This window comes from Pongo pygmaeus, chromosome 10 (genome assembly GCF_028885625.2).
Source record: "Pongo pygmaeus isolate AG05252 chromosome 10, NHGRI_mPonPyg2-v2.0_pri, whole genome shotgun sequence".
NCBI classification, from domain to species: domain Eukaryota; kingdom Metazoa; phylum Chordata; class Mammalia; order Primates; family Hominidae; genus Pongo; species Pongo pygmaeus.
In genome coordinates, this window is record NC_072383.2 from 129,306,181 (window position 1) to 129,330,050 (window position 23,870).

A 23,870-nucleotide genomic window follows, 5' to 3' on the forward strand; every position below is an offset into this window, starting at 1 on the left:
TTTTTTTTTTTTTTTTTGAGACAGAGTCTCACTCTGTTGCCCAGGCTGGAGTGCAGTGGCGTGATCATAGCTCTCTGAAACCTCTGTCTCCCAGGTTCAAGCAATTCTCCTGCAGCAGCCTCCTGAGTAGCTGGGACTACAGGCATGCACCACCACGCCTGGATAAGTTTTGTATTTTTAGTAGAGACAGGGTTTCACTGTGTTGGTCAGGCTGGTCTCAAACTCCTGAGCTCAGGTGATCCGCCCGCCTCGTCCTCCCAAACTACTGGGATTACAGGCATGAGCCACCGCGTCCGGCCTCTTTTTAACCTTTGAGGTAACATTTGGATACACAGATGACCCCTCATTCCCTCCATTGGTCCCCTCTGCCCAGCTTTTATTAATACTTTGATCAATTCACGTTTGTCTGAAACATAGGACTTGGAAGTATTTGCTTTCTCTCCTGCCCCAGGCTTCCCTGCCTTCACAGCCTTCTTGGGGACCTGGAGCAGGAGTGGAGCCGCATCCCACAGGGCATCCCACAGGGCAGCTGCTACCCCATCCTGCCCACGGCCTCCCCAGAAGCACCACCTCCCAAGCTCAGGGCCTGGGCTCCTGCCTGTGAACCAATCAGAGCCATGGTGAATTCATATATTCCGAAGGGTTTCCTTTACAGAAAGGCCACAAATTCACGTTTAGTATTTTCATTAGTGGCCAATGTCGAATGAATTAGCAAATTACACAGAAAATTTCCAGTTTTTCAGGAGGTGCTGAGGCGCTGCCAGGGCAGGCCCACTCAGGAGGACAGGGTGGGGGCGGAAGGTGGTTCCCTGCCCAGTGTCACCATCGTCCTTTCTGTCCTCCTAGACGCACCTGAGCTGCTCAGCACTGACCTCTCAGGGTGCGTGCCCCGCCTCGGTTTCCCTGGCCTGGCCCCCAGCCCAGAGGAACACTCAAAGGAGGACAGTGTAGGGTCCCGGTGAGACCCCACAGGCTGACCCAGCAGGGCCGAGGGCCCTGACCAAGACTGTGCTGCTGCCTCAGGTGGAAATGGGCTCAACACAACAGGAGAGAAGAGAGTGGGTTCTGGGTAGGGGTGCAGGCACACGGTCTGGCTCCCAGCCCCACATCTCCTCCCCCAGCCCCGCACGGGGGGCATTACTCTGCAGGCAATTTCTCAAAAATGCACGTCCCGTTGCATGTATCATCCGGAACACGCCCTACCACAATCCACATGCTTTCTCCTGGACCCAGAAAAGTTGTTAGTAGGCATGCAAATATGTACGCGGGACCTATATGCCCATATGCATTTCTACACATAGGTATAGATGTATATACGTGAGGACGCATACAGATACGTGTATCTTATGGGTGCATGTCCATATATGTATAGACACATGTGCATGTGTGTGTATATATTTACACACACATAGAACCTAGGACTCTGCAGCCGGCAAAACCAGGAAGAGCCCAGTTCAGGAAAGCGGGTCCTGACCAACTTCCACCGGGCAACTCTCAGACCCCTTGTCGCACACCAAGGCCATGTCTGGATTTTTCTGAGGCTGCTTTCTAAGCCAGGCAAGTGCCTGGCATTTCCTTAGTTATGTGGCTACATATTAGTAAATAAAAAACACCATTTAACTCAGTCAGGATCAGGCACATGACAGAGTCCACCAGCAAAGCTGTGGGCTGAGCGTGGCCCCCCTCCCTGCAAGCTGGGATGCGGGTCCCCCTCCATGGGCTGGGGAGATTACAGGGCCCCGTCCCATGGGGTTCAGGGACTGAGGAGCCACCAAAGCGGGAGCCCCAGCCTTACCCTGCTGCTCTCGGCCACCCTCTGCGCGGCCTCCCGGGCCATGGCCTTGGCGACGGTGGTGGACACTGGGGTGCCCTGTGGCTGCGGCAAGATGCGGCTGGGTGAAGGTGACCGCCTCCCGGGGCCCGCGGGCGGCTCCAGCGTGTGCCCGTGCACAGGGCCAGGCGCGCGGCTCTGCTCCCAGGCCTCATCCATCCTGGCGTGGGGACCCAGGTGCTCGTCTTTGGTTTCGGGGACTCCAGAACTTGCTAATGGCTTTGATTGGGGTACAGGTCTCGGGTGGGGGGTAGGAGGCACCAGGAGCTCGGGGGGAACGGCAGCAACTGCAGAGTCCACGGACTCGCCCTGGGCGGAGAGGGTCCGCACGGTCACGCCCTTGGCCTCCAGGCTCCGCAGCCGCACGAGCTCCACGGCCGTGCTGTCTGCCGTGGGGAAGATGACTTCAGCCACCTGTGGACAAGCAGAGCTGGCTCACGGGCTGCCCGAGATGAGCCCCACGGTCCTGCAATGCGGAGCCGGCCAGTCCTCTGCCCAGATGCCCGGTGCAAAGGATCATGCCCAGCGACCTCCGACTCCAACCACATGCCAGGTGTGGAAGCTCCAGGAAGTCTTGCGGGGAGGGGGCGGGGCAGGTTCACAGACCTCAGGCCCCAGGACCCAATCAGTGGTAGGGGGTTCTATCAGGCCAGTGACTTCAACCGTTATCTCCCATCCTCTGGACCCATTCTGAGTACATGCAGGGGCCGGAGAGGGGAGTGAGTGTCAGGTTTATTACCGCCACAGCTGGAGGGAAGAGAGGGGCTCAGGCAGAGGCCAACGTGGGCTTCCGACTGCTGGGAGAGAGCAGGCTGAGGGCCTCCACTGCAGGGGCCAGGGCCCATGCTGGGGGCTTCCAGCCTCAGCACAGGCGTCCGCAGGAAGCCACTCAGGCAGATGCACTGCCTCTGTTTCCAAGTCACCCCTGCTCCTGTAGGGCGGAGCTGGGGACCGTGAGGAGCAGCTGCTTTCCCAAGCCCTCCCTGAGGGCAGACGCTTCGACTTCACCCCCGGCAGGGATAGGGGGCTGGTGTCCTTGGTTCCCTACACCAGGCACCAGGGATATACCCATTTCTTGGAGTCAAGGCCTGGCCACCTGTTAACATGCAGACCCAGCAGGATTTCAAGGCGGGACGCGCCTTGGGCCATGGGTATCATCTTGCTAAGACTCAGTTTGTTGAAATTAATAAGGCAGTCATCCATCAAGAATGTGCTGATACTGGGGGTCCCCTCTCTGACCCCTGCATTTTTAATCCAGGGCACAGCAGGGCAGGCGTTGAGGGAGAGGAGGGAGGTGGGGGGAGTGCTAGAAATGAGGAAGGGGCCCTGGGGTGTGGTGGGTGGTGCTTAGTGCTCGCTGATGGAGTCTTCGGGATTGAGGGTACCTCCAGTGATCAGGGCTGGAAGAGCAGACCCTGCCTCCTCCACTGAGCAAATACCGGGCCGGTCTCTGCTGCGTTAGAGCCTAACGAAGGCCCCCCCACCCAACGAAAACTCACCCTCTGCCCTTTGGCATACACGCCGTAGCCGGTGACATTTGCGCCGTTGGACAGCCCAGTGGGCGTCAGCATGGGTGGTCTCCAGGAGACCCGGATGGTGGCGGGGGTCACCCCAGCCTGGACGGTGACATCTTGCGGGGGTGCTGGGGGTCCTGGGAGGGGAAAGAAAGGAACGGAGGCGTTCAGGGCCCGGCCCTGGCAGGTGAGCCATGACTGGGCTCTGCCCATCTCACCTGGAAACGAGATCATTCAGTAAAGTCACCAGGGAAAAAGAGAAGACAGTGCTGAAAGCACATCAGAAACTGTGGTGAGGTGGGAGGGTGGGGCCGGGGTATAGTCAGATACCAGGATGCACAGCCGCCCTTTTCCTTTAAATTCGGCATTAAGTCACCATCTTCTGGGAAATGCAAACCTAAACTGTCTGTGGAACCATCTCCTTACCTGTCCTCAGTCTATGTGACCCGGCAGAGCTACCTCTGTCCAGGGGTCTCAGGCCTGGCCAGGCAGCCACACAATTAGCTCAGAGAGGGGCCAACGAGATGCCGGCGTTTGGCAGATCAAACAGAATTGAGATCTTGGCAGAAGGCAATCCTCTCATCCCCCCGCCCGCCCCTCGTCCTCTCACCTTTTCTTCTCTCTTTTCTCTCCCTCTACCCTCTGCCTGGACCTCATATTCCCCATCTTACCACCCCATGAAATTGAGCAAAACTGAAAGATGAAGAGACCAGGTCTGATGACATCGTTGAACCGAGAATCCATTTCTCTGTGTGTGTACATGTGTGTATGTGTGTGTAAATGTATATGTATGGGTGTATGTGTGTAATGTGTGCATATATGTGTATATGTGGGTGTGTTTGTGTGTAGATGTATATGTGTACATGTGTATGTACATATGTGTGTGTGCATGTGTGGGTGTATGTGTGGGTGTATGTGTGTGTGGGTATGTATAGATGTGTGTAAGTGTATGTGTGTAGATGTGTGGGCATGTGTATGTGTGTATGTGTGTATGTGGGTGTGTGTATGTGGATGCATGTGTACGTATATTTGTGTATATGGGTATATGTGTATGTGGGTGTGTGGGTATGTATAAGTGTGTATGTATTTGTGTATGTGTGTGTGTGTCTGTGGGTGGGTGTGTGTGGGTGTATGTGGGTCTGAAGGTGTGTCGGTGGGGGTGTCCGTGGGTGTATGTGTATTTGTGTATGTGGGTCTGTGGGAGGTGTGTGTGTGGGGGTGTGTTTTTGTGTATGTGGGTCGCGGGGGTGTCTGTGGGTGTGTGTACGGGGGTGTATTTGTGTGTGGGGGGGGTGTGTGTGTTTTTGTGTATGTGGGTCTGTGGGGGTGTTGGGGGTGTCTGTGGGTGTGTGTATGTGTATTTGTGTATATGGGTCTGTGGGGGTGTGTGTGTGTGTGTGTATGTGGGTCTGTGTATGTGTATCTGTCTATGTGGATCTGTGGGGGTGTCTGTGGGTGTGTGTACATGTATTCGTGTATGTGGGTCTGGGAGGATGTGTGTGTGTATGTGGGGTGTGTGTGAGTATAAGCACATCCGTATCTCCCACCAGCTGTGTTACTCTGAAGAACACCAACCTTGCACCACCATCCCCGGGCATGGCTAACCCTGGCCATACCCAAGACCATGGGGGGATGTTACATGGGGTGTGGTTGAAGCATGAATTCTGAGAAATGCTGACCTACATGTGATTGTCCCAACTACACCCTCTTCCTCCAACACAGACATGTCCCTCCAGTTTACTTCCTACTCTGAGACCTCATTCCCAGTCACTGGGGTGAGCCTGGGGACACACCTCTGTGCTAAGGGCCCCTCCTCTACCTGACTCTCTCCATCTCAAAGTTAGTGTCCAGGGGAGCCTTTCCTGAAGGCCCCGAGAGATGTGCCCTTCACCTCCTAACTCCCCACGGAGTGCTCGTGTCTGGTGTTTCTCTTTCTGCACCCCCAGCACTCATCAGAAGGCATCGCGGGAGGTGTCAGTGAAAAGCGGGTGGCCTCATTATCCTAGCATTCTTGATCAATTCCGGGCAGTTGGGGAGGAAATAAAATGTCGTCGTGTAACACAGATGAACTGACCCTGCCTATATTAGCTGCTACCTGGACATGCTGTCCCTCCTCAGGCAGCGTCTGTCCCACCTACCCCTGACACCACTGCTGTGTCAGGCTCTAGCTGACCAAAGGTTTCAAGAATACCAGAGCGGGCAGTGGAGGCTTCTGGAGGTGGGGGTGCTGACTGCCCAGTAACTCAGCAGCACTGGGACCCTGGCGAGTCAGACAGCGAGAAGATGAAAGAAGTGTCCACACTCACCCCACCTCCCTACCGTCTCCCCAGGAAAGGAAGGGGGCACATCACACTCCCCGTTTGAGCGGAGATAGCAGAAAAGAACACTGGAGTTTACATCACAGCGAAAATAGCTTCTGTGATGAAACTGCATCTCTTTTATACAAGCCACGTATGTGTGCTTAGTGGCGCGCGCCTGTAATCCCCACAGTTTGAGAGGCTGAGGCAGGCAGATCACGCGGTCAGGAGTTTGAGACGAGCCTGACCAACATGGTGAAACCCTGTCTCTACTAAAAATACAAAAATTAGCCGAGCGTGGTGGCGGGTGCCTACAATCCCAGCTACTCAGGAGGCTGAGGCAGGAGAATTGCTTGAAATCGCGAGGTGGAGGTTGCAGTGAGCCGAGACTGCACCGCTGCACTCCAACCTGGGTGACACAGCGAGACTCCATCTCAAATAATAATAATAGTAATAATAATAATAATTTACAAGGACGAGAAAGAAGGAATGATTCTGAGAGGCGTGTAAGCACTTCCAGGCACTATCCCACTCAATGAGTATGTGTCCAGGGGTGCATGTGACAGGGAAGATGTAACCGTGTCCCCTGGGGGGACTCACTTCCCTCCTGTCTTTTGTAGGATGAGCTTCTTGCTGATGTAAGTGCTCAAAGAAAAATTGCCAACATGGTCCCTAACATGTTCCGAGGACTCTTGTGCGCGCACGCACACAGGTTCTGTGCTTCGCAGGTGACCTGAGGGATTTTCTAGGGTCATGTTGTCAGGATGGGGATTCCTGCTTCTGCCTGCCCCACCTTCCCTCCCCGCGAGCGGGGTGACATCCTGGCGTTCTCGCCCTGGGGGACCCACGGAAGGACACAGGGCTCACCTGCAGGCAACGTGGAGAACTCCACAAAGGCCTCCTTCTTCTCCCTTTGCTCCAGCGGGAGCTGCCACGGCATCTGGTGCGGTTTGGCCAGAACCTTCACCTTATAGGCCATGTTGGGCCTGAGATTGAAGAACTGGTACTTGTACCTGGCGGCCTTCACGATGTCGAACTCCTCCTCGTTGAGGAAGATGACGTGGCTGTAGTTGCTGTTGGTGGGCAGCCAGGAGAGCTGGGCGGAGATCTGCGTGATGTTATCCACCCGCAGGTGGGAGGGGGCCACCACCACGTCCTTGCCCACCAGCAGCGTGCACTGAAGCTCGTCCGAGCTGCCCCTGCTGGTGACACACTGCACGGAGATGCGGTAGGTGCAGGCTGCCATGTTGAGCTTCTCGATGAGGGCTTTAGTTCTGCTCCCCAGCGTGAGGTTCATGCGTGTCTCCTTGTCCACCAGGACGTTGTAGCTGCTCACCGTTCCCCATCCTGGTGGCACCGCCGGGGGCTCCCAGCCCACAATAACACTTTTGGCGAGTTGTTTGATGAGGGTGATTTTTCTAGGGTAAGGCACGATGTCTTCTCCGATGTCGTCGATGTTCACGTCCAGGGTCCCGGCACTGTTGTCAGTGATGCCCGCGTCTATGTGGGTTGGGGAGTGGAGGTCCAGGATGTGCTCTCCCTCCAGGCCGATGCCGGAATGGTTGATGAAGTTCTGATCCTGCTCGTTCCCCAGCGTGCTTGCCAACCGCGACTCGTTGTCCTGCACAAAGTCCACGAAGTTGGAGGGCACCAGACCCCTCTGGCCATCGAGGAGCTCTCCTGTTGGGTACAAGGACAAAGTTATCACCCAGCCAACACAGCAGGGGCCCCGAGGCCCCCAGTGTACTCCCACCTCCCCCACCAGGACCGTAAGGCAGAGCAACAGGGTTGCCCTGGGGCTCCTCCACTGTTCCCAGGAGTCCATGCTGGGGCCAGATCCACACCCACCATCTAAAGAGCCAGCTCCTCCATCCCCATGGCCCAGTCTGGTTTTCTCCATGATACTTATCGCAACCTGAAACTGTCATGTTTGTGTATCCGTGTACGTACACTGACTACCCCCTCTCAACACGAACAACACTCGGGGACAGCAGGGACCTCACGACTATTGAATGCCCAGCCCTAGAGTGGTAGCTGGCCCACAACAGTGCACAGGAAAGATATGTTAGAAGGACAAGTCAGTCAAATCAGTGGCTTTTGGAGATTAGAAAATAAACATCTTACTATGATTTTTGATTGAGTATAAGAATTAAAAGGTGATTTCCTGTCCCCCTTGAAAAGCACTGGGCACATCTTAATGAATCCACAATGTGTCGAATTTGATGTGAAACAAAACTATCAATTTGGTGTCAGAACCACAAGTTGTGTGGCAAAAAAAAAAAAATGTCAAAGTAGCTCTTGTGGCTAAGAGTGGACATAGTGGGGACTGCTGTATTTTGTGAAAGTCTAACTTCTATGTGCTTTCTTCATTAGTAGGGCTCACAAGGCTGCTAACAGCAGATGGCCAGAAAATGGAGAAGTGTTCAGAGCTTCAAAGATGAGGCAGTTTGGGTAAACTTCCAGCGCAGACCCAGAATGGACCGTTTCCCTCAATTCATCACAAGGCACCCACAGACCCACAGAGAGGGGCTGGGAAATGCTGAGCATTGGATTCTGCGCCCAAAAGACCCCCTGCCTCAGGGGAGCATGTGATGTGTTGTGGCCCAGGGGAAGACATGTCAACCATTGAATTAGTCCTGGATTCTAAAAAAATAAATAACAAGGACTTGGATTCTGTTCCAAACCTCCACCTAGGGTGTGAGTCTTGCAGTAGCCAATCCTTTGCACTGAGGGTATGTTATTTAAAAATCCTTAGTTTGGCATAGGAGGAGATGGTGGTGATGACGATGATGGTGGCGGTGATGAGATGGAGATGGTGATGATGGTTATGAGGATGATTATAATGGTGGTGGTAATGGTGATAGCTACTATTTACTGAACAATTACTATGTGCTAAGCTCTATCCTAAGACCTTCGTATCTATTACCTCATTTATCCTCACAGACCCTCTATGAGGTGGGTACTATCACTATCTCCATTCTATAGCAGAGGAAGCTGAGGCATAGCGAGGTGAAGGAAGTTTCCTGCTGTCACACAGACAATGGAGCCCTGAGTTTTGATCCCTGCCTGCAAAGAGGCTCCTGGAACGCTTCTGTGGGCTCAATGCATGGTGAGAAAGTTCCAGAGATTTCAACACAGGTTTTCTGCCAGCTGCCTTGGGCACATATTTCTGTGCTTATGTGAAAATCAGTGGTGATAATGTGGACTTATGGGAAGAATTCAAACTGCTTTGCTACCAACTGTGGTGAGAGTTTTTGGCTGGACCATCCAGAGCCAAGAACAGCTGGTGAGCGAGTGGTGAGTGAGGCAGCTCGACTGCTGGGCTCCTGCTCATGGACACCTCTAGAGGTGACCCGACCTCACCCCAAGTAAACACCCAGGAAAAGAACCTGGGGCTTCCATCAGTTCCGAGAAAACAGCATGAGGTCACGAAAGAGAAACCTGCTAGCTTAGCAAGAAAGATTTCTTCTGCTCAGGGGGAAGAGAAAGAAACCAAGACCATGCTATTTGTCCAGGGCAGTTGAAACGTGTAGGGAATTAGGGAATCAAATCCTTTAGAATGTTGATTTCTGGGCTGCTGGTGCTGTTACATGTTTATTCTCAAGCTAAAAAGGCAACAAAGGTGGGGCATTTCAGATGATTTCAAATTTGGAGAGGAGACCTCGAGGGAATGAGCAGGGGCGACCTGGGGCCATCCCCTAAGTTGACAACAGTGCCTCAAAGTCAAGGAGATGGACGGCCTTCCGCAGGTGCCAAGAGCCACCTTCCTGTGAGGTCACCTGGAGCAGAACGAGGCTCTGCCAGAGAGGGTGCCTCTGGGAGACCCCGAGGGCTGAAAGACAAGAGCAGGAAAGACACTTCTGGAAGCAGAGGGTCTGTCAGCCCCGTGTGTCTGCAAATAGCTGCCGAAAGCTCTGCAGAGGTTAGCGGAAAACATCTACCGTGTGTCAGAGGTCAGCTTGGAGCTGAACGCTGGAAACCCCACTCAGGTTTCTTTCTAGTCATCAAAGAGGGGAAACCTGGTAGCTATGGAGTGGGGAAAGGTCGGAGTGGGGAAGGGTCAGAGCGGAGAGCTGGGCAGCTGGAGTATGTTGGGAGCCCTGCCCATCTATCAGGCCCCTGGATGAGGTGGTCTGCGGGGTGGAATGGCCCAGCCTACATCCGCCACAGCCATGTTCCAACAGAGACCTTCATAGAACCCATCCTCATCCATGTCTCCATAGACGTAGAGGTATTTTCCCGCCGTGAGGGGCAGCTCAGCTTCGGGGTTCTCGTTCGGTCCATCGAAGGGGTTGTAACTGCAGAGAAAACACAGTTCCTTTGTTAGAGGCTCTGGAGGACACAGCCCACACCCCTGTCCCTGCAGAACACCGGACGGGCACATGGCTTCTCTCCCACTCCTAGGGAATTACAAACCCACATGATGGTTCAGAGCTGATGAGTTCTCTGTACACTGGAAATTCAGGCCACTGCCGGCTCACACACACAGATTTAAAGTAAAAATGCAATTCTGAAATGAAGTTATATGCTCAGAACTATTTGCATCAGATAACAGGTTTATGATTCTGACATTCTATTCACACTTATCTCTTCTGCCATCACTATACATCTCCAAATTAACAAGCAAATGTGAAGAAAATTAACCCTGTAATCTTTCAATAATCTAATTTAGTGAAAACAGAATCATATACACTATTTAGCAACCTGCTTACTCTTCCACCTTGCAACATAGCATCCTACCTCATGAAATATTATCATCATATTCTTTTTAATGGGTGTAGAGTATTCCACTGTAGAGTATGTTCAGTATGTTAAATAAACATACTTTATTTAACCAGTTTCCTAATGTTGGGCATTGAAGTTTCTTCTAACTTTTTGGCTAATATAATTAGTGTTGCATTATATATTCTTATAAACATATTTTTGCACACTTCTACGATTTCTTCCTAATGATAAATCCTAGGAAATATATTTGTTTGGTCAAAGGCACCTACATTTTTAAGGTCTTGGGTGTGGACAGTCAAAATGCTCAGAAAAACAGATGCATGATTTTACCCTCCCCCACTACACCCCGAGGAATATAAGAGTATCCATATTCTCCAGTCCTCAACATATTGGGATTAATCATTTTCAAAGCCGTGTCCAACTTGGAAAATCAAACACATGAAACAAATTCAGATGAATTGGGGATTTTCTAAATAAAAGGCAAATTAACTTAAAATAACAGTGAAGAACTCATTAAAAAATGAAAATAACATTAGAATTGGAGAAGATAGCCAGGCACTGTAATATTATAATTATGATATAAAAATGATTCACACATCAGTGGCACTGTGCAGTTTACCAATATTTTTACACACGTTTTATTTGATGGCCATTAAATCTTAGGAAAACAGAGAAGATAAAGTCCCCAGTCTCAATGGCTAAGTGAGGTCAGGCAACATGCCCAAAGTCACAAGCTTATGAAGTGGTGGAAGGGGAACCAGAGCTGAGACCTCCTGACCCGTCCTGCACAGTTTTAACCACACCAGGTCATGTGGCCCCTCACGGTCAGGGTGCAGAGGTCCAGGAACCCAATTCAAGAGCCTGACAGCACCCAGCAGGTCAGCCCAGAGGGCTGTGCACCAGGAACTGACATGGGTCAACCTCTAACATAAAGCTCAGCGGTGGAACAGGATAAGAGCTCTGGAAGAAGGAACAGCATGTGCCAAGGCCCAGAGGCAGGGAGGAGAGAGATGAGGTAGGCAGGGAGGAGAGAGATGAGGTTGGCAGGGACCAGACTGGTTTTAACCTGATCTCACAAGCTGTGGGATGTCATGAAAGAGTTTTAAGCCAGGGAGCGACAGGATCATGTTTGCATTTTACAAAGATACCTCTTGGGTGCTGTGTGAATGGAGCTTGGTGGAGGAGTTCCAGCAAAGGAATTTGGTTGGGGAGTGACTGAGGAGGCTGTGGAAATGCGGGTTGCCTGGGTGCAGGGAGGAGGGACTGAGGTGCAGGAGGACCCTCGGCTTTCTGGCCTCAGGGTGAGCAGGTGGGGACACAAGTCACTGGGCGGGGGTCTTCAGGGGGATCTGCAGGGGGGTCTGGATGTGTAGATGGCCGAGACACAGAAGCTGGCAGAGTGTTCTTGGAGGAGGTGGAGGGAGCGAGAGGAACAGGAGCCCCCAGGCCACACCTTCAGGAGTACCCACACCTGACGCTCAGGAAGAGAAGCTTCCCCAGGGAGCAGGAGGGAAGACACATCCTGAGAGCTCGAGGGAAGCCGGAGGCCAAGAGGGAAGATGCACACTGAGAAGGGTGGAAGAAGGTCTCCGGCTGGTGAGGGCATGGGGAAGAAGTGGGAGATCCTACGACTGTCGTGACAACCTCGTGGGTGCTCCTGCGTGTGGACCCTGGAGGCCACCCAACCTCGTGGGTGCTTAGGGCAAACACTGCCATGTACTGCATGGATGCAGCCATGGGACACGTCGGGAATGGGGACTCAATAGCGACAGAGGTAGGTCAGGGGTCACTAAGTGCTGGAGGATGGGGAGGAGGGACAGGTGATCACTGACAGGAATGGGTTCTTGGGGGGTGATGGGAGCCCCCCGCACGTGGCCGTGGCATCTGTGAGCACAGCAGTGGCCCTGGGCGGCACACTGCCAGTGGGTGAACTGTGCAGTGAGGACCATCTCTCTGTACAGCTGGCGAAAGGAAGGATGGTGATGAATGTGTCAGCCTCACCCTGGACCTCGGGTGGGAAGACCCCAGGAACCCTCAGCAAGGCGTTCCCCGTGGCAGAGGCTGCACCGGATGGAAGGGAGGAGACATGGACACGGGGGCAACCCCTGCACGGAGGGCAGGGAGAGGCTGCTCAGCACCCAGAGTGAGCGCCCAGGTGAGCAAGAGGCTTTCGGTTTGCAGAAACGTCTAAGCAGGTTGCTGAATAATGACAGCAAGAGGAGACACTGATTAGACCCGGGGGGAAACATAACCCCCTCCCCCTACATCTACCTGCAAAGCCACCTCTCAGGGGCTCTGAGGGCTTTCAGAAAACTCAGAAACAGCTCTCTCGGGGACCGGCACTACATGCCCCTCACAATTTGACTTGGTTTCAGGGAGGCTGGGTGGTTAAAAAAAAAAAAAAGGCATAAATCCATCACCAGTAAAATAGGAATACCACTGAAAGAGTGAGATAAGGAGAATGTGCGTGGGCTGTGGCTGGTGATGGCTGCAGGAGAGGCAGATGTGCTGGCTTGTCATGCCCCCGCTTCTGGGGCCACACCAGCCATGGGTCAGTCCTCGGGGGACATTAGCTCTAGGACAGCTCCCCCCAAATGAGCCATGCCCTCTCCATAGAAGTGGCCCTCAGGTTGGCCATCACAGGTCACATATGGCAGCCTCGCTGGACCAGGCTCATGATTGGGAAGGAAGGCTGTCTGTGGCGCGCCAGGCCCCTGCTTGGCTGGGAAGCCACCTCAGCGTGTGCCAGGCTCAGAGGACACCAGCCCAGCCCTGCCCCTGTGCTGGCATTGAGGGTTCTGTGAATGGCTGTGCCTGGGCCTCCTCCACACACAGCAAGAACGAGACTGAGGGAGCCAGGGGTGGGACTGGGTCTTCATCCTGGCCCCGCCAACTGTGTCCCTGTGCGTCTGCATGCAATAGCGTCTCAGCGCTGTGATGCTGTCCTCCAGCACGGTGACAGATGAGCGGATGGTGGGCCTGCCCCCACCTGGGTGCAGCCAGCATTCACATCTGCCTGGGCTGGATTCCAACTGGGGAGCCCACAGCTCAGGGGCAGCTACCCAGTGCTTCTGCTACCTGAACCTCGGAAATGGGTTTGCTTTGGTGGAATTGGTGTCTTACCAATGAGCGGAATGTGATCCGCTGATCCTCTTAATGGTGTTAGAAACAGCTCTTGTTGGAGAAAGCAAAAGGTATTCAAGGTGTATGGACTGGCTTAAATCAAGAGTCACCTCCTTTGCATGAACAGAGTTTAAGGATCTAATGAGGGTGGCATCTACACTGAAGCTTGGTCCCTAAACAGATCACAGGGGACCCTGGCTGCCCGATGCCAGCTGAAGGGCAGGGATATCTGCCTCTGAAATACCGTTAGGTCAGCCTCAGGCCAAGCCCATGCTCAGAGCTGCTGGAGCATCTGTGAGACAAAAGGCTGGGTCTTCACGAGTGCAAAGAAATGGGAGTGAACTGCTGTGTCTTGGGCCTGCTGCCCCTGGCTGATGACTTCCCAAATAGTCCGCCTGTGGGTAGAGTTGGCTGCAGCTTGCTTTCCTTACAATCAGGTAGTGCAGTCCAGGGGAACCTCTCATCCTCACCCACGTCCGCCTCTGCGGAGGCTCCCGTGGAGGACTTGAGAGGTATGTGGGACAAAACTGGCTCTCATTACTTCTCAGCGAGTACAAACACTGAAGGCCCCTGCACGGGAAGCCCACTCAGCAGCTGTCATCGCAGCCTGCAGTGCCCAGCAGAGGGTGAGGATGCAGGAGAGCAGGGTGCTGGACACACCCCTTTCACTCTCGGTGGTGGGGATCAGGGCTCTGGACACGTCCCCTCTCACTCCCCTGGAAAGACGCACTCATGGCCAAACCCCTGCACCTGTGAATGGGACCTTATCTGGAAACAGTCTTTGCAAATTTGATGGAGTTAGGTCATACTGCAGCAGGGCATATTCCAATCCGGGGATGGGTATCCTTAAAGGAAGCAGGGAGAACACACAAAGACAGGAAGGGCGAGGCGGCCAGACAGGATGGAGGATGGAGGCAGAGACTGGAGCCACGCAGCTACAAGCCAGGGCTGCCTGGGCTCCCGGCAGCCAGAAGAGGCAAGAAGGATGCTTCCTTGGAGCCCTCAGAGGGCGAGACCCTGCCGATACCCCCATCTCAGACTTCTGCCTCCAGGGTTGGGAGAGGAGAAACCTGTAGTTTTAGGCCACCAGGTGTGTGACCTGCTGTCATGGCAGCCCTGGGAGACTTGCATGCCACCCAAACTCTCTCCACCGAACCCTGCTCAGCCTCCAGGCCAGGCTGAAATCCCACCTTCTCCTCGTGCCCTGGGAGAAGGGAACTTCTCAGCCCCCAGAGTGTTCCCAGACCCAACATCTCATCTGCGCCACTCACAGGGGCTGGGTGGACGCGGAGGGGCCGCACTTACCTATAGCGGGCAACACAGAGGTGGACCTTCCCCGAGTATCTCTGCTTGGAGGTATTGGAGTTCCGTTCATTCTCCATCTGTGAAAAAGGCAATGGGTGTGCGGGTTATTGAAGCTGGAGGTGTCCGACCCCATTCCCGCAGCACACGGGAAAGCCCCTCGCAGCTTCCTGGGCCCCAGGAGGGATGGCCTGAGACTGTGGCACTCCCGGAGGCACTGCCACCCACACCCCTACATACAAGCTTGGAAAGGAAGGTGGTCCCTCGGTGTGGACCCCTTATCACATAGGCCCCCTCTGTGTTTGTAGAGAACCCAGTCCCCAGACAGGAAGGTAAGGCTCAAAGGCAAGGCCTTCCCCAACAGAATTCAGGGTGTGAGACACTTGGGGCGCCAGGCCCTGTGGGGGTCTTTGGAAGACACAGAGCTGCATGCTGCTTTGGGCACCTGGCCCTCCTGGGGCTCAGTCTACGGAAGAGGCCCCCCACCACTGTGCGACATGCCCAGCGCCTCAGGAGGACGACATGGGGAGGTGGTGGGAGCCACCATGTCCCCCCAGCCCCCACCCTCTCTTCCTGTCTCGGGGTTTGTGGAGTGTGGGGACTCCGCCCAGTGTCTCCTACAGCAATCCCGGGAGTCAGCGGCGTGGCCTTTTCTCATAGGGGTGGGGGTGAAATTGAGCAGTATGTGCACGACCCCCGCAGTGATCCCATTCTCGCTCCCCCTAGCGCATTCCCCACACAAGCTGGAACAGTCTTTAAGCAGGAATTAGACTACATCACCCCCTGCCTTAACAGCTTTCAGTGGCTTCACCTCGGACTCAGACAAAAAGCCAAGCACTGTCCTCTGCCCCGGCCTCAGCTCATCCCTGCCCCCGCCCCCTCCCCAGCCACACCAGCCCCTTCCCATCAATGTGACAGGACAGGACGCACAGGGCCCCTCCCCAGCCTCCACAGGCCCCTCCCGGCCAGCTCTGCGTCAACGGCCTTGCTGTGTCCTCCTCGCACCCCTCAATGGGATTTGCTTTTCTAAACGCTGCCTCCCCAGTGTTCTCTCTGCTCCCCCTTAGAACAGGGAACTCACCTGTGTTCACAGCGGGGCCCCCACATCCCAGCACATAGTCGGGCCAGGGACTTAACAGGGGCAAAGGGAAGAACCAACCAGAAGGAAGAGACGGAGGAGGATGGGGAAGGAAAAACAGGACAGACTGGCCAACGTCCACACCAGACACACACGGCACAGGCAGGCCTGGCGGCCCCTGCGGGACAGGACTCACGTCTGACTCAGATCTGCATCTTGGGCTACCGGATCTTGACAGAAAGGTGGGCTTGGCGGACAGAGGCTCTGGCCTGTCACCGGGCTGCGGAAGGGGCCGGATATATTCACCGATCGCAGAGCCACCTCCAATAGCGCTCTCCTGACCTGGCCACGAACATTAAAACAAGTTGAAACAAATATACGAATAACATCGTCAAAGCACATTGGTCATGTGCCTACCCAGGGTGCCTTTCCCCTCTTTGACAACAGCCGCTGATTTTCATTTTGGGGTCCACCCGTCTCCTGCTCGCCATCTATGTAGGCTGGCGGCGTGACCCCACCCTCAGCTCTGGGCCCGTCCAGCTGGCAGAGCCACCCTGGCGGTAACGCTTGTTTGGGAGCTCAGGACGAGGATGGGCCCAGGCAGAGGGAACTAAAGGAGGGTTGACAGCAAACAGGCTGCTCCTTTCCTTGGCTTAAAATTGAGTGGCTGTGAAGCTCAGGGAGGCCGCAAACCTCCTGCACCTGCAAGAGGAGCGATCCCGTGAGGACGGCACCTGCTCACAGCGAGACCAAGAGAAAATGGATCCCGGCGATGGGCTTGGAGCCCCTGGTTCAAGATGTACCTGAAGCCACGTCCTGGCTCTTCATCTGCTCCAGGTGACAGATAGACTCCTTTTTGCTCACACCAGTTTAGGTTGGCTTTGCTGTCACTTATGACCCTGAGTCCTAACTGGCCAAAGAGGTGGGTCTGTGGCTAAAAAAATACTCTTGACGAGAGATTTGCAAGGACTGAAATAGTTCTCATCCCATCCTATCCTCCTGGGGTCTCAGGGGCTGCTGAGCCCTGTCCTGGTCACCTGGGAGCATTGAGTACCATGACTAATGCTGGCCTGCGTGTCAGACGACAGCGCAGCACTTTAACCAGGATCTGGGTGTGAAACACGACGCGGCTGCTTCCTTCCCAAGCTCTCCACTGCTGGGAAAGATGACACCTCCTCCCTGGGGTCCTCGGACCCTCTGTAGCTGTCACATCGCGAATTGCTGAGTCCACATCAGGAAGTATAAAATGATTTTAAAAACCATGAGGAATGTTCCAATAATGGCTGCCCTAGGAGCCACCCCTGGCAGGCCCCACAACTCCAGGCTGGAGTGAACAGCAGGACAGCGCCACCACGGCAGGGAATTGGAGCTGGGGCAGCCCTGCCCCGGGGTCCCCTGTGAGAACATCTGATCCTGGAGGGCAGGACCTGGTTGTATTCACTATAACATAGCTCGGCGTGCAGCAGGTGCAAAGTGAATATCGAACGATTCAGCTCCCAGAAGCCTCGGAAACCCAGCCGAGAGCAGAGCCTGCTGCAGGCTCCTCCACTTCCAACTGGCACTGCTGCCTCTCCTCTGCTCCCAGCCATGACATTCACCTGGGCCAGTGAACCTTGAGGGGAGTGACAGGCTCCACTTGTGAGCAGAAGCCACTTTTCCTCCCCACACAGTGGCCAGGGAACTTTCCAGAGAGGAAACACTGTCCTCCGGCATTCCGAGACCTGGGGGGCCGTGTGTGACTGCAGCAGAACTTAGCCCTTCCTGCCTGACACCGCTGCCACAGTGAACAGCAGGGGACGGCACAGCTGATGAAGGTGATATGAATACAGCAGTCACCTTGTATTCACACTTAATTTATCCAAACCCAACTCTCTAGGGAAAAATAACGTAATCCCCGTGGCAGCTCTTACCTGCCATTGTGCCTGAGAAGACAAGGTGAGATTAGAAACAAAACATGCAGTGCCTTCAAGAGGGGCTGGTTCCCACGGGCCCCTCGAGATGCAAACACCGCACTCTCTCATGATGGGAATGCTCCAAAATACGTATGTTCTAGAAAAATATGGCTCAAAAAAATGTTGACTCAAAAAACCCAGCTCCCATACTGCAAGGAAAACTGACTATGCCAGGGATAGGAGAGACCATGCCTCTCCCCAACACACTCCTTCCTAGGAGGTTGCCAGGGACAGTTTGGTCCATGAGCAACGCCTGCCTCACATACTGACTGTAGAGCCTCACTGTGTGTCAGAGGTGCCTCCCCATACGGGGCGCGAGTCCCTTTGTGGCCCGCCCCAGCCACAGGCCGGAGGAGCCCTGGGTGAAAGCACAGGTGAGTGACAGCACATCCGCCCGGGACCCCTCCTGTGTCTTGCAGCCAGCCCTGCACCTTCCACCACCCTCTCTCTCAGCTCAGTATGGGAGGAAGATCTGCGGCAGATGAACAGGTAAAAAATACAGATATGAACACGATGGGATGTTATCCAGCCTCAGGAAAGGACGACACCCGGCCCTTTGTGACAGCACAATGGACCTGGAGTACTCTCTGCTACGTGGAATAACCCAGGCAGAGAGAGACAAACATGGCACGGACGGCCCCCACTCACGTGCAAAACCTCAACAAGGCCAACTCGCAGAAGCAGAGAACAGAATAGTGGTTACCAGGGGCCGGGCCACGGGCTGTTGTTCGAAGGGCGCACGATGGATACGCTTTGGGGATCTCCTACACAGAAACGTGAATGCAGCTGAAATGCTGGATTGTAGGCCAGGGCAGTGGCGCACACCTGTAATCCCAGCACTTTGGGAGGCCGAGGCAGGTGGATCACCTGAGGTCAGGAGTTTAAGACCAGCCTGGCCAACATGGTGAAACCCCATCTCTACTAAAAATACAAAATTTAGCCAGGCATGGTGGCAGGCACCTGTAATCCCAGCTACCTGGGAGGCTGAGGCAGGAGAATCGCTTGAACCTGGGAGGCGGGGGTTGTAGTGAGCCGAGATCACACCATTGCACTCCAGCCTGGGCAACGGAGCGAGACTCCATCACAAAAAAAAAAAAAAAAAAAAAAAAATGCTGGATTATAGACTTGAAGTTTGCCAAGGAGGCAGATCTTAAGGGTTTTCACCATGAAAAGAAAAGGTAACCACGTGAGGACGCGGATAGGTGGTGGTATGTTAATTAGCTTGGCTGTGGTGATTATTTCAGTTGATTTATGTTACATGGGATCAAGTTGTACACCTTAAATATATATGATTTCTAATTATCCACTATACCTCAAAGTTGGAAAAAATGTACAAAAATAAGTAAACACAGAGGGGGAAAATGTACAAAAATAAGTAAACACATTCAGAGAGTGGGGGAAGAAAGGATAAAACAAGGGGAGACCCTAAGCAGAGGCCTGGAAGAGGGGCCTGTGCTGTCTGCAGGGAGGAGTGTCCTGGTGGGATCGGGGTGCTGCGGGGCAGCTCTCTGGAGGCGCTGGTGTCTGCGCCATAAGCGACATGCACTGTGAGGAGAGTGCCAGGGCAATGCCAGGGGAGACGGGCATGGGCCATGCCAGGGGACCCCTGGTGGGTGAGGAAACTGTGATTAAATGAGCTGGATTCATTAGGAGGGTGCATCTTCCAGACGGTTATTAAACAGAAGCCGTGGTGCAAACCTTCTCTGCCAGGCGGCCCTGGCTTAGTAAAGGCACGGTACTGCTTTGGTTTTTTGGTTTTACGCAGTGTGCATTTTCCACCGTGGTTAATCAGATTCCTTTTTCCACGCTGGCCAATCGCTGTTCCCACCTCCCTTACCTGTGAGCTTTGCAGTGGGTTCCACATTCACATGCTGTGAGCCTCGGGCTCACCGGGCAGGCCTGGGACTGCTGTTTTCAGTAGGGCCAGCTTGCAAGGTGGGTCACTGGCTGGTGTCTGGAACTCAGCTTCTGAAATGTCCCCTACACTGGATGGAAACGTCTCCTGACTGATAAAGGCAAGCCTGGCTTGTGCACACCACACAGCTCATACTGAACACCTGCTTTCCTTCCGGGAGTCTGGGGCTTCAGTGGGCACAGTGCCCGTGCAAGCAGCCCCCAGGAAAAGCTCTGGGCCCAAGTTTCATTGGGTTTCCCAGAGCAGAAGCCGTGCGTTTCTTGTCGCACAGAGCCGGGCTCTGTGTGGCCCTTCGCGGGAGGGAGAGAGAGAGCGTGGAGACACGTGCATTCTGTTTTCCCCTGGGAAGAACTGAAACCATCTCATTTTCCTCCACCGTTCAGGTGTCACAGCTCAAATGTGGTTTCTTGGCAGCCGCCTTCCAGGACCATCTAGAAGAGCCCAAGTCACCGTCCACCTCATCACCTGGTCTGCCTGCAGCGTCTGGATCAGAGGCTCCCCACGTATCGTCTGCCTGCCAGCAGGAGCTCCACAAGGAGCCCTGTCTCTCAACATCACAACCTGGGCAGGGCATGCAGCCCAGGTGTCGTGAGTGCCTAGAGATGAGCGGCAGAGCGCTCGGACCCTGGTCCCTGGTCCCTGGCCCCTGCCCACTGGCCTTCCACAGCCACAGCCACTTACCCCCCCTGGCATTCTCTCTGATGCACAGACCAAAAGGGAAGGGCAAGGGAAGGCGCGGGACGAGCGGAGAGGCAGGAGAATCTTTTTTAGCAAGACACAAGTGGCATCTCCTTATTTTAATGATAAAAAGCACCCAAGGTACTTATATATTCTGATAAGAACTAGGGGAAATTTGCAAATTATCTTTTTATGGAATTCCAAAGTGAGGTTCAGAAGCTCATCTCCCCTAATTTTTTTTAAACCAACTTCTTAAACAGGTGGGCAGACCTGGTCATGAAACCTGTCTAACCTCTGCATCCCACTTAACCTTCGGCAGGGACATGGCACCTCCACCGAGGTCTGATTAAAGGACACCTGTGATTGCTCTGCCTGCGACCAAGACTAAACCCCCCAGCACACACACAGGTGGCTTCTCCCCATCCGGCCTCTAAGCAGGACTGTGACGGGTGAGGGCTCATGTTCACCACTGCCTTTGCTGGAACAGAGGTTCCAAGCACGTCCCAATGTCACCAACAGGTTACTGAGATGAGAAGGAAGGAAAAACAACGAACACAGAGAAACGAGCTTCACAGAGCATTGGAGCACCCAGCCAAGAAATCCTCGTGGAGTCGTTGCCAGTGTAGACTCTGCAGCCAGTCTCCTGGGTTCAAATCCCAGACTGAGCCTTCATCAGCATCTATGTGACCCACACTAGTGCCTTGGTTTTTCTCGCCTGTAAAGTGGGCCCATTTTACAGGTGAGAAAATGTGTGGGTTCCACATTTGTGGATGCCCGTGAGGTGCTGAGGGCACCGTGTGCCCCACGGCTGTGAGCAGCCCTGTTCTCATCCTTCCCACTGCGGTGGCGGGTCCCTGTACCCTCTGCCAGGTGTCACCAAATCGACTTCACCTGTGCACACCCTCTCAGGCGGCCAACGGCCATTCTCTCCCCACCACAGCCAAGGCGCTAGGTCCAGGTACTTACCTTTGCCGAGGGAGGTGGCTAGGCCATTCATGAACTGTGGGAAACGCTTGCCGGGGGCCGTGGAAACGTCCAGGGGAGCCACCGCGCTGCCACCCAGCAGGTCAATCTTCCCAGCGTGCTGCCGGAACTTCTCCAGGTCCCGGGACAGCAGGTTGAACTGCTCACTTTGAGTCCGGCATTTCTCTTCCAGCTCTCGAACCTTGGACTGCATGGCAGAGGCAGGACAGGGGGTCAGTGGTGGCATTTGGTGGTGGAAATGTGTGTGCGCCTGTTCACATGTGTTGTATGTGTGCACATATGCATGTGTGTGCACGTGTGTGTACACGTGTTGTGTCTGTGAAAATGCATGTGTGGTGTGTGCATGTGCATATGAGCCTGTATCGTGTGTGCATGTGTCTGTGTGTGACATGTGCAGCAGGGCCTCCTCCCACCTCCACGGGAGAGCGGTGCCTGATAAACCCAGCCTCTCCTGCCACCTGGCTACTGGCCAATGTGAGAAACCACAGGTGCCAAGAAATCCTGCAAACACTCAGCTCCCAGCCAACCGTAGATTGTTCTGGGCTCTGCGTGTAGCCCGGGCACTTTGCAGTTGGCAGGCTTTGCTAGAGCTGTTTGGAACTTGGAGTATGAGGCTGTGACGCAGCCCAGACTCAGGGGAGCAGCTCAAGTGCTGTCCCACGGATGCAAGGATGCAATTCTTCTCATCCAGGGCGCCCGCCCCCTTGGACTGCAGAACCCTTAAGAACGCCACTTTGAGCAATAAGGAATCTCTATCTGCTACATTCAGTTAGCAACATTGCTGCATTTGCAGACAACACGAAGACACCTCGGGAGCCCTGGGGAAGGCAAACGTCTCCTCCGGGGACACACACAGGAAAGGTGTAGCCCAGCAAAGCTCCTTCCTCGGGGCAGGACGGGCCTAGGCTGTGTCCAATCTCAGGACATCTCTGACCCTTGTGGGCTTCTTCCCAGGTCAGAGGTGCATGGGCAAAGCCCCTCTCCCTGCTCCCCTGGGACTTGAGCTCTACGTAAGACATGGTCTCCTGAGATGGGTTTCTGGCACCCATCACAGAAGGTGCAGGACAGAGGGGTCTACAGAGGACCCACTCTACCTTCTCACCCCGCATTCCTTTCTCCACTGCGCTGACAGCCCCCCGGCACTGCGGTAGCTCCTGGGCTGTTTGTTTCTTGTTGGTGTCCACGACTACACTCTCAGCCCCAAGCCTCTGTTTTCTGGCTCATGGACACCTTCGATACTCTGCATGGACTTAGCACCCAGCAGGTGCTCAAAGAGAGTTTGCTGAATCAGTGAAAAAGGCAAGCCCTGAGCTGTGGGCACCGTGCTCCTCGTGGGGATGGCTTGTTGGGTCTGCATGCAAGGCCGCTTTCTTGCCACTCCTTACTTTAGGATGGCTAGGAAAATCCCATTTATGGGATTATTAATGTCATCTGTGGGGCTGACGACACTGACATTTCCCCCAGTGAAATGTCAGCCCCATAAGGGCAGGGCTTTGTCTGCCTGTTTCCTGCTGCGTCCCGGACCTGAGTGAAGGGCTCAGCAACAGCCCCCCACCTCCCCCTCCCCCTCCTCCGCCCCTGCTCTTCTTCCATCCTCTCCCCCACTATCCCTCCACAGGCAGCAGGCTTCTCAGCTCCTTAGTCCAGAATGAAGCACTATTTATGGCTGAGATCATGGATTTCTAAAATAAACCTAACAAATCCAAAGCCTGTAATTAATTTCTTTGATTCATTAAAAGAAATCAGCAGTATTCTTCTTTAAAAAGCTGAATGGGCTTGGCCAAGCCGGCTGTGTCTACCGAGGAAGGCATAGAGCTAAAAACCCAGGGTTCTCCGGGGCCTGACATGGAAAGCATCGGAGGGAACCCAAGCCCGGGACAGCTCCGACCCCAAATGTGGGGTCTGCAGGTGGGATGACAACTTGGCTTCGCGGGGCTTGCAGGGGCTCTGGCTCTGCTGGTTCAGCCCTTAAGACAGAGTGATGGGCCCTGCAGGGCAGCCAGGGTCCTGGCCAGGGAACAGCTGCCACTGCCTGCTGCAGGCAAGGCCAGACCCCGGAGGGCCCTGAGCTCAACTGTGTGAGCCAACGAACCCCCAGGCACCCATGGGGCACTCGCGGAGCCTTCCCAGGGTGTGGAGAAACAGGAGACGTTTAATAGTCATGCATTCATTCTAACATGCGACAGGGAACGTGTAACTGGCACACCTATTCCCTAACGTCGTGTCTATGAAAATGACCTAACTAAAATAGGCCAGGCGCAGTGGCTCACGCCTGTAATCCCAGCACTTTGAGAGGCCGAGGTGGGCGGATCACCTGAGCTCAGGAGTTCGAGACCAGCCTGGCCAACATGGTGAAACTCATCCTCTACTAAAAATACAAAATTAGCCGGGCAGGGTGACACGCGCCTGTAGTCCCAGCTACTCGGGAGGCTGAGGCAGGAGAATCGCTTGAACCCGGGAGGCAGAGGCTG

At 54.3% G+C, this 23,870-nt stretch overlaps 1 protein-coding gene across 7 annotated transcripts in view; it reads right to left on the reverse strand.

Moving 5' to 3' along the window:
- The window catches only part of RIMBP2 (RIMS binding protein 2), a 317,525-nt gene that overhangs the window by 39,657 nt on the left and 253,998 nt on the right, over positions 1–23,870 (reverse strand). For all 7 annotated transcript variants that reach the window (XM_063646814.1, XM_054443052.1, XM_054443055.1 and 4 more), the window contains 7 exons: positions 21,382–21,586; positions 16,067–16,212; positions 14,796–14,872; positions 9,831–9,940; positions 6,510–7,322; positions 3,331–3,482; positions 1,796–2,245 (listed from right to left, as the gene is read on the reverse strand). In XM_063646814.1, the coding sequence (XP_063502884.1) occupies positions 1,796–2,245; positions 3,331–3,482; positions 6,510–7,322; positions 9,831–9,940; positions 14,796–14,872; positions 16,067–16,212; positions 21,382–21,586 (1,953 nt within the window). The remainder of the gene's footprint in view (positions 1–1,795; positions 2,246–3,330; positions 3,483–6,509; positions 7,323–9,830; positions 9,941–14,795; positions 14,873–16,066; positions 16,213–21,381; positions 21,587–23,870) is intronic.